This window comes from Lampetra planeri, chromosome 43 (genome assembly GCF_965212315.1).
Source record: "Lampetra planeri chromosome 43, kcLamPlan1.2.h2, whole genome shotgun sequence".
Taxonomy (NCBI): domain Eukaryota; kingdom Metazoa; phylum Chordata; class Hyperoartia; order Petromyzontiformes; family Petromyzontidae; genus Lampetra; species Lampetra planeri.
The window spans coordinates 439,200-449,703 of record NC_136149.1 but is presented as its reverse complement, the minus strand read 5'-3'; the positions used below and the strand labels follow the sequence as shown (position 1 = coordinate 449,703).

At 51.2% G+C, this 10,504-nt stretch overlaps 1 protein-coding gene across 1 annotated transcript in view; it reads right to left on the bottom strand.

Annotated features, from left to right (window-relative positions):
* Window positions 1-10,504, bottom strand: part of LOC144732536 (mitogen-activated protein kinase kinase kinase kinase 4-like) — a 110,145-nt gene that overhangs the window by 5,317 nt on the left and 94,324 nt on the right. The window contains exons 25-33 of the mRNA XM_078613946.1: window positions 9,873-9,995; window positions 8,096-8,222; window positions 6,701-6,859; window positions 5,929-6,072; window positions 5,291-5,425; window positions 4,099-4,199; window positions 2,944-3,093; window positions 2,143-2,302; window positions 1,112-1,251 (exon numbers count right to left, since the gene is read on the bottom strand). Of these exons, the coding sequence (XP_078470072.1) occupies window positions 1,112-1,251; window positions 2,143-2,302; window positions 2,944-3,093; window positions 4,099-4,199; window positions 5,291-5,425; window positions 5,929-6,072; window positions 6,701-6,859; window positions 8,096-8,222; window positions 9,873-9,995 (1,239 nt within the window). The remainder of the gene's footprint in view (window positions 1-1,111; window positions 1,252-2,142; window positions 2,303-2,943; window positions 3,094-4,098; window positions 4,200-5,290; window positions 5,426-5,928; window positions 6,073-6,700; window positions 6,860-8,095; window positions 8,223-9,872; window positions 9,996-10,504) is intronic.

Sequence of the window (10,504 nt, the reverse complement as noted above, 5' to 3'; positions counted from 1 at the left end):
CCGGCGACAGCACACGAAGGGGTGGTATGGCCAGCACCACGCTCGGCCACCTTTGTCTCCCCAGTGCTGATGTTCACACACCATACTCGGACCACATTTAAAGCCGAGTTGACTTGGAGAAGGTCCAGTAGCAATTCAGATATTCGTCACCAATGTTGGCCGTCAGCGGGAATCGAAGTTGGGTTTCTGGGTTAATAGTGCAAGGTGATAACCACTGCATTACCGTTCCCCACACACACACACCCATACGAACAAAGACCCCCCCCCGTATAGCCTTAACAGACTGTACGAGCAAGTACTGTTTTGCAAGCAACTATGAAGGCCGGTACGGCACATGAGGTGGTGGGGTGGCCAGCACCACGCCTTCACGGCGATGTTTACACACTGCACCAGGTACTCATTTGAAGCGAAGTCGACCTAGGAGAGGCCCAGGAGCAGTTAAGAGAATTGTCACTGGTGCTGGCCGTGAGCAGGAATCGAAATTTGGTCGCCGAGTTCATAGCGCAGCACGCCAACCTTAACACGACCGCTTCCCACACACATACAGATACACCAACACGTAACACACACATAAGACGAACAACCTCTGAAAACCTTACGCACTGCAGGGGAAAGTGTTAGTGAGCACCTATGAAGGCCGGCAGGCAAATTAAAGGGGTGCAGTGGACAGAACCACACTCGGTCACCTTTGTCTCCCACGTGCTTATATTCACACACCACACAAACAGGAACTCAATTTATGGCCAAGTCAACCTAACAGATATCCAGGGCAGTGTCAGTTAAATCGCCCCCGATGTTGGCCACGGCAGGGAGTGTGGAATAGAACTGGCAAGAGTTTCCTACAAAAAGGCATAACGCCTGCACGGGACCGAGGGATTACAAAGCCAATCGCGGGCTTCTGTAGGCACGTGGCTGCACAAGGTCAAGCGGCTTACGGCAGCTGGGATCGCGGCCAGGTCTTTTTGACGCGGCAGCAAGGTGACAATTGTTTGGATCGTTCGACCTGTGCACGCCATCGCGATGCCGCGGCGCGAGCTCGCCATGGCGTGGGGGGGTAGCGGGGGGCGGTGGTTGGGCGCGGGGGAACTGCCCGCGAGATCGGACGACGAACCTTGTCGTTCCTCTCGCACAGGAACTTGAGTCTCTGCGCACGCTTGTGCATGAAGACGCCGTCGAGGTGGCCCGTCTCGACCGCGCGGATCTCGATGGCCTTCTCGCCCCAGCCCATGATCTGGTTCGACCGAATGTAGGCTACGGGGGAGGGGTCGTGGGGGGGAGAAGAGGGGCAAAACGTTTTTAAATTCCCAACGAACAAATAAGCGACAGCAACTTTCACTTACGATGCGATAAATCGCGCCGGCACGGCTGGACGAGTACGCGAGTAAGGTACGGGCAAGACTTGAGGAGGGTGCAAAGCAGACGTCGTGCTAATTAAGTGAATTTACTTTCATTTATTTTACCGCATTAAACGTGCGCATATGCGTGTCCACGGCCCTTTTGTTAATCCCCTGCTGGGTGAGGGCCACCACATGCCTGTGCGGGTCGTGGGGGTTATTTGACCATAGCTGTTATGTACACATCACACGTATGCAGAGTCCGATATCCACAAACAAAGATCCGCTGTATAGCCCTAACAGACTGCTGGTGCAAGTGCTGTTAGCGAGCACTTACGAAAGCCGCCACGACACACGAGAGGGGTGGGTGGCGAATGCCACGCCTGGCACCCCTTTGTATCCCCAGTGCTGATGTACACACACCGCACCAGGCTTAGTCGACCTGGGGAAGGCCTAGGACCGGTTCACAATCGTCACCGGCGTTGGCCATGAGCGGGAATCGAACTCGGGCCGCCGGGTTCGTAGGGCAGCGCGCTAACAGCTACACCAAAGCTCCACACGATCATTACCACCTCCATCACAAACATAATCTCCACCATCACACCCATCAAATCCACTTCATCACCTCATCACTTCCTGTGGCATACAACAAGACAAAGATCCGCCCCGTAACCTTAACAGACTCTTGGAGCAAGTGCTGTTAGCGGGTAGCACCACACCCCAGCTGCCTTTGTCTCCCTAGAGGCAATGTTGACACACTGCACCAGGTACTCTCATTTGAGACCTAGTCAAATACACACACACGCACCGACGGAGGTGGGCATCTCTCCCCACTGCAGCACCACGTCCTTGGTGATGCGCCCGTAGGTGTTCACGTAGACGCCCTCGTCCTCGTAGCACAGCAGCAGCTCCATGCCGTCAGTGTTGGGCAGCACGATGACGGAGTACGGAATCACGTTCCCCTGGATCTGCACGCGCAAAGGAACGCAGGTCCCCTGTGTAGCCGACACGCTGTCAGCGAGTCCCTACGAAGGCTGGCACGACACGCAGGTGAAGATGGTGTGGCCAAAACCTCGCCCGGCCACCTTTGTCTCTCCGCAGCAATGATATTTATCCACTACACCAGGTACTCAATTAATGCCGAGTTGACCTAGTGGACGACCAGGTCCTGTTCAGATACTTGTCACGGATGCTGGCAATGGCTGGGAATCAAACTCGGGTCGCTGGGTTTGAAGCAACGTCCGCTAACCACTGCGCCACGGAAGATCCACGCACCGTGGCGTGGTATCGGCTGGCCCACGAACCTCAAGAGTTACGCGAATGCTCGGAGAAGAACTTGGGAGGACTTTATCCCACTAATCGGCTACCACGTCGCCTGTTGTTATTGAATGCGACACTGCCACTCTCACCAACGTGACGCTACGTTCTCAAGTTCCTACCGGACCCTGCGGACGTGCGGGGGGAGAGCCAGGAGATTCCCTCGCGCAGCTCACGATTTAAACCAAAACAATTGCACGCAAACCCCTGCAGTCATAAGGGAAACCAGCGCAGCCGAACCACCCCGAGACACCAACTACCACCGGCGTCGTCCAGGGGAAAGAAAACGTACGTGCGTGGGGAGGTAGACGTTGTAGAAGTTGCCCGTGTCGACGTCGATGGCGTGGAAGCCGGCGCTGGAGCCGTAGATCACCTTGAGCCGCTGCGACTCCTCGACAGTGAGGTCCACCAGCTGCGGCTTGTGTGCCAGATCGCAGAACGACTGTGCGCACACCCGCGTCGCACATCCAGCAGCGGAGTTAGGGGTGTAACATTCGCCAAATAGCCACTCGCCTATTCCCTGCGATTCGATGAATTGCAGCGATCCGGAGTCACGATTATGTTTCACTCCCGTGTGCAACGTATTCTTTGTATTTGTTCTGTACCATCCACATTTGGCCTGGCTTGTTAATTCCATTAGCCTCTTGCTTGAGTTGTTTATTACGTCTCCTGTATTGCATTTTGTATTGTATAATGCCTATTGCCTGTCTCCTACACATACGAGTCTCGATTTTTTTGTCCATATAATTTCTATGTCTGGAAGCTACGTAATGTCCGTCTCCTTTGTATCAACGATCTAAAGCGGAATGGGAAGGTAGTTTAGACATGTGTTAAACAACATAAAACTAGCAGGGTAAAAATGTTTGATTACATTGAAATGTATGTTACAAGGTTGTACATAACCAACAACACAATAAGTCTTTATAGTCCCTTCTAGTCAGAAAGAGCCCTTGCCTGACACTACGGAAATACATAAAGTGCCGTTGTTACTGATCGACTGGCAGACGGACAAATTAAGTTCCTTATTGAAAGTGGGTGACTGCATTGAGCGCTACCACGGTATGTTGAATGCTAAACTTCTTTTGCACCGTACGTAGCCAACCGTGCTCATTGGGGGTGTGGGGGAGAGACAATGAACACTAAAAAACAGTTCTAAAGATACGAGTTTTTGATTTAGATTTAAAAGTGCACATCTCCAGTGGCTTCTTAAAATCGGAAGAGCGTTCCAGAAGGCCGTAGAAGCGCATGTGAAAGCGCGTAATTGCCGTGACAGTCATTGTTCGACGGCCAGCCAACAGCCGCTGCTGTGAGGATGACCGGAGTTCAAGTGACGGTTTATGCACCTTGACGAGATCAGCAAGGTGCTGTGGTTCGTTCGTGACAAGCACTCTGTGTGTACCGAGCGCGACCTCAATAACAGTGCACAGAGCGGTGCATCGACACTGACCTTGAATGCCATGAACTTGTGGTAGGGCTTGGGGGCCCAGGCGTACACCTCCACTGAGGTCTTGAGCGCAATCACGAGGAAGCGGATTCGCTCGTACTTCACTGCGCAGGGACAGAGCGCACACGGACGCCTCCGTGTTAAGGCTGGCCACAACCTCGATGTGTAACCGGACGCATGCACCCTGCACACACTGCACGCGTATAAGCCTCTGGTGGTTTACACCTGTCGTTAAAAACTGACAGGGGTACGTCACGCACAAAACATTGCAATGTTACGACAAGTCATCATTTGTCATTACTGCCAGAAAGATGAAGGCCTCAACCACGCCGTTTCGGTCATTGCGGTGGTTCGACCATATTTCACCACGCTGGTCAATGTGGGTTTGTTGGGTTGAGAAAGAAGGGGGGGGGCACCCAGTAGCTCTTCAAACATCACCCTGCACTGTCATGTTTGGTTAAAGTCCAGCGCTAAGATTTAGAAAAATCGGTTTGACTTATGCCACAAACATTGCTGCCAGTTAGAGTGGGTTGAGAAAGTGCTGCCCCCCCCACCTACTTTGTGGAAGGGATGTCTGCTTACTTTGGCTGTTCTCCAACACGAAGGGGTGCCCCACTGCTCAGAGAGATCCGAATGACTACTTCGTTTTCTGGCATGAAACCAATAACGTGATCCCAATGAAGGTGTATACAAAACATGTGCATGAGAATTCATTATTTAGAATTTAAAAACAATATTTATGGCACATGTCCATGGGGAAAGTGACGGTCCTAGAGCTGTGCTCTCTGATTATTTATTATTTGAGCAATTGGACATCACGAAAAAAGTTGGGAAAATAAAATCTCAACTCTGTTCTCACACGTGGCGACAGACAGAACGTGGCGTCAACGGCATCGTCGTCATCAGCCGTGTCACACTCGACGTGGCTTGTAGGGGGTTTCCTGCCTTCGGGAGGCAGGATGTGGGAGTGGCCACCACGTTTAAAGAACGTTTGGCCGCGATAAATGTCCACGTGATAAGCCACCTCCATTGGGCTATCGTTTGTGGCCAGGTCGCTTCTGAAAAAGAGCTACATAGCTCAGGGGCCTTACCCGCTGAAACAATTAAAATAGTCGATAGTTTGAAGGAGCTCGAGTAATAAGACTGAAAGTGGTCGATGACGGGAGATCAGGGGCCACTGCGCAACCATCTTTACCGACTTTGTAGTGCACACAGCTCTCCAGGTCACCGACGGTGGTCCAGCCGTGCTTCTTCTCCACCTCGGGGTCGTTGTGCAGGATCTTGTTGCGCAGCCACGACAGATAGTAGACTCGCAGCTTGTTCTTCTTGCCTGCTCGCATCACCAACATCACCAACATCACCAACATCACCAACATCACCAACATCACCAACATCACCAACATCACCAACATCACCAACATCAACCCTTACGCCTGTATATTTGGGGTTTGCATGTTCTCCCTGTAGTCGCGTACATTTTTCTCTGGGTCCACCGGTTATTCCCTCTACATTTAGCTGCTACAAATTTCCACATTATAAGCCACTTCGTTGAGCTATCATTTGTGGCAAGGACGCTTCTGAAAAATAGCTACATAGCTCAGTGAACCTTACCTGGCAAAATAAAAATAGTTTCTAGTTTACATTATTACTATTAGTATTTAATCTTGCATTGCTTTCATTGACAAACTACAAGAAAGTTGCACTTCACGCCTTTTTACGAACGAGCCACGGAGGATCTCTCCAGACACCAAACATCGTCGCCGACGACGAGACGATCACACGCACACAGTCCCATCCCCTCGTCGCCGGCGGGCAGGAGCACGCCGCACCCACCGGAGATGGTGACGAGGATGTTGAGTCCCTCCAGCACGTCCATCTGGTGGAAGCGGCGGCGGCTGATGAGTGGGTAGACCTTGCCCTGCCCGCTGCGGTCCAGCAGCAGCAGTCCGTTCTCCGTGCCCACCAGCAGGTTCACGCCTAATGCACGCGAATGGCATCCACGGGGAAATGGAGCGATTTATCTACTGCTGGATGAAGGCTACCCCCCCTCCCACCTCTCCCCTCACAAAAGGCGTTGCCATCTCTCTCAGTCCCCACAATGCGACTATTCGTCTCGCTCCTGCATACGAGCCACTTTCATCATTCCTTAGGTGCGACGGACGCAGTCGCAGGCGTGTTCCGTCCTTTGGCTGCCACTCCGTCTTGACCACCGTTCTCCTGGACATGTCTTGCCCAAGTCCACTTACTTTACCCCAATTCTACGTAGGTAAACAATGTTTGTTTTTTATAGCCAAATGTGCACGCGCTTCCTCTTAACCGTATTATTTTATCCCCTCCCTCCCATTACGCCAGATAAATCGAGAATTTACTGCATTTTAATTATCCAATGCAGTGGGCTTTATGGTGCAGCTCACTATCAGAAACGCACAAGTTCAAATCCCGGTCAGGGTTTGGGGGGGTGTAAACTCAGCCCTTCATTCCGACTGGGTCCGATCTCCGAGTTACCAACTTAGTGGGAGAAGTCAACAGCAGCCGGTTGAGCAGAGACGGAAAAAGCGAGGGGAGAATTCTCGGAGACCCCGACGCGCCGACCCGGAGCACTCACCCCAGAGCGCGGCGCACAGGATCTCCGAGTTGAAGCGCTTCTTGTACTTGCGGATCTCGGGCGCGTCGCTGTGCGGCCTCGTGTTGGTCGGGTTCACGTTCACCATGGAGCCCTTACGCCGCTCTCTCTGAGCCGCGTTCATCTGCGCCGCCTGGGATGCTGTGTGGTCACACCGCGTCGTGCGCGGTTAGTGTCGCGCGCGGAAATGGGGCGATGCCGCTCCCGCTGCGTTAATAAACGCCACCGTCCCCAAACAGCCACTTTCTTTGGAGGTTTTCCACCAATATTTTAACTCAATTATAAATTAACTGCTTTTTGTGTTTAGTTTGTGGTCCTTCCCCGCACCTCCAATTAGCCCGGTTGGCTACGTATATTGCGAAAGAAGTTGTACATACATATGTATGTGTCTACAATGACAACAGCAATGATGCGTCAACTCTCAAAGTCCCTGCTGGAGGTGCAAATAGGGGAAGCTACCAAATTTCTGGAAGTCTCAACCAGGACACCTGGAGGACTGCCCACTCGTATCTCGACGTGCCCCCCCCCCCCCCTCATTCACTTTCCCCGCGCGCGAGTGGCAGCACTGATTTTGGCCGTGCCTCATACCACCACTCCCACCACCTCCCGAAGCCAATCCCACCCAGTCGTCAGGTAGCCCTGCCGCCCTTTGTTAATATCGAGCCTTGAGCAGGAGGTCAAAAGAATGTCAACTGGCACATAATCCCGATTTCGGCAAAGCTGTGATGTGGGGACCGTGCCAGCCTCATCGGGACCGTTTTTTTTCTTTTTCGCATTAGGGTCCGTACCCAAGCTGCATTGGCTTCTGGTTGGCTGAACGAATACATGATAAGGTCGCACTCATCATATACAAAGTGCTTGCCACAAATTAACCACAATACCTTGCTGATCTCGTCAAGGAGCATAAACCATCATCACGCGAACTCCGGTCATCATCGCAGTGGATTTTTTCGCTAGCCCATCTAACAAAGACGGTCACCGCATCGTGCGCTGTCAGATGCGCTTCTGCGGCCGTCTGGAACACTCTTCCTTCCAATACAAGTAAGCCACTTGAGCTATGCACTTTTAAAATCTAGATTGAAAACTCATTTCTTGAGAACTGTTTTTGTATTTAGTTTGTCGTCCTTCCTGCACACCTACGATGATCATGGTTGGCTATGTACAGTGCGAAAGAAGTTCAACATATGCACTGTGTATACCGTGGTAGCGCCCACTGCCGTCAAACCCACTTTGAATAAGAAACTGAATTTGTCCCTCCGCGAGTCGGTCAGTCACAGCACTTCACTTGTTTTCCGTACAATCGGGCGAGGGGTCATTCTGACCGGAAGGGACTAACGACCTATGGCGTTGCTCGACATATGTGCACGAGGGACGTACCGGCGGAGATGGAGGAGAGGTTTGAGGGCGAGGGCTGAAAGGCGCCGTTGCTGGGCAGCACGTACGACGTGAACGACGAGGTGGAGATGTTCTTCTGCGGCATGCGGGAGACGCCCACCTGCAGGAACTGCGGCGGCGAGGCAACGCGGCAACACGAAAGGTGTCAAACAATGCACGGCCACTGATCAAATATGCGACCGGCAAGAAAAAATATCCATCATCGCAACAGAATAACACCGCAGGCAAAGAAAACCGTAAGTTTCAAACAACATGCAGAAATGTGTAAAAAAAAAAAGCACACAGCCTCTGCACAAATGCAACAACCATCAGCATTTCTTTGGACAAGAGGACCACAATGCACTTGTTCAGGAAATTCCCACGGGTTTTTGCATACAAAGAGTCCCGTGTGCTCTTCACACGCGTTTCTGTGTCGTCTGAAGCACAGGCGCAGATTCGACAATGTCGTCGTTTTGTTAGTTGCTTTTCTCACTCTTTGCGTGCGATCACAAGCGCTGGAAACTACGAACGATCGCACTCCGTGATGGGGACAAGTGGAACGCGCTGCCGACAGGAAACGTGTTAATCCAGGCTGTAGCGCTAGGTCCAATAGATGGTGTCTTTGGTATTACACGTCACAAGCAATTGCATCGCCTTGTACAAGACGTTTAATATATTATTAGTTCATTAAGAGTTCTTCAATAAGTTCTCCTTTGTGAGCAAATATATAAATCTTACACAGCTCTTAAAGACAGCCAAATAAATAGTTCGGGTCTGTATTCTAGTCTTCATATCATTACTGTTAAATGTAGACTCGGAGCTTCACAAAAACGGAGGATTTTAGAGATTTAAATATAAAAACTGATCGCGAGGACACCGCATGAGCGTGCACTAGGAAGTGACAATTTTTTTTTAATGCAAGGAAAAAAGCAACACAAATGCCAACGCGTAGGCCACAAAGACTACCACAAAGACTGCCACAGTGTTCTCCGCAAACACAAAAGCGCCCGCCACCTACTTGCTATCATTTACATTTACGAGTTGTATTTGGTATTCCGCGGGATGAAATAATTCCACGAGTACAAATCAATTATTTGGCTCAAGATGCGTGAACGGAAACCGTGCATGTACAAATCGCTTGTCGACGACGTTCTACGCGATTTGTGGCTCAAGGAAACTTAGGATCCTGTGCGTACAGCGGTCTCGAAAAGGACAAATCGATTTGTGACTTAAAACAGGACGCTATATTGTGCCAATTAATTAAATTGTAGGAAGGGCTTGCTAATAATGACACCCAAATTAATAAGAGTGTTCCATTAGAAATTAGTTTCAACCATCCTACTTAAAAATATATCAAAAGTATAAATTTTGTTTGCTGACCAAATGTTTAAGTCGACAGATTGACAGAAGACACAACCTAAGCCAAGCAGATCTTTACATTTGTAGATAGGACCCATGGCTGCGTGTCCTGTCACGATGGGGTGCAGTTCACAGCCGAGACATTGCGAGTTCATATCCTGGTCGGCCAGAATTCAAGCCAGCCCGTGAAGTGAAATTAGCCTGGAGAATTCTGTCCACCAACTGCATGGCAACCGAAATCTCGAACTTAACTTCAACGGCTCACGAGACACGCGGTGTTACCATTGCTACTAAATAAACGCTCGTTTAGGGCCGCGTCTTCCCGTAACCGTCCGACTGCGAGGGCGCTGCCAGAGAACACCGCGCCGGTCTTTCGCGCGGGCCCAGCACGAGCGGGCGACGCGTCGCGGACGGGACGGACCTTGCTGAGGCGGGAGGCATCTAGGATGGGCGAATTAGACCCCGCGCGGAGCTTACGCAGCAGCGAGGGGGTGAAAGCGAGAGCGGGGAGAGAGGGCAGCGCGGGCGGAGCAGCGCGTCTGGGCTTGGCGGCACCGGTGGGGGGGTGGGGGGGGGGAAGAGGGAAGCAGGCGAGCGGCAGGGTTGAGAAACGGACGCCGGAGGAGGGCAGACACAGGGCCGTGTGGGCAGACAGAATGTGGTGGGTAGAGAGAGACGAAGGCAAATCACTCTTTATGCGTCATTGCTCGTTGGAAAGGACACGACGCAGACACCCGTTCTCAGAGCAGAAATATCCCCAGTGATTTAGCAGAATTCAACACAGACCTGGAGTAGAAGATCTCAGAAGGTGCAGCATTATCCACCTGCCATAAAATAGCTATCGTAAAGCCTACAATTTGTAAATGTCGCTTGAATAGTACTTGGAAAACCTACCAATAACTATGGGAAAGCTTACGAGTACCAAACATGCCTAAAGTAACCAATCGAAAGGCAAACAATATTAACACTCCTCAATAGCCTTCAAAAGACTACCATTATTATTAGCTTCCATGCAATGATCCAATAAAAATCCTACCAGTCTTCCACAGCACG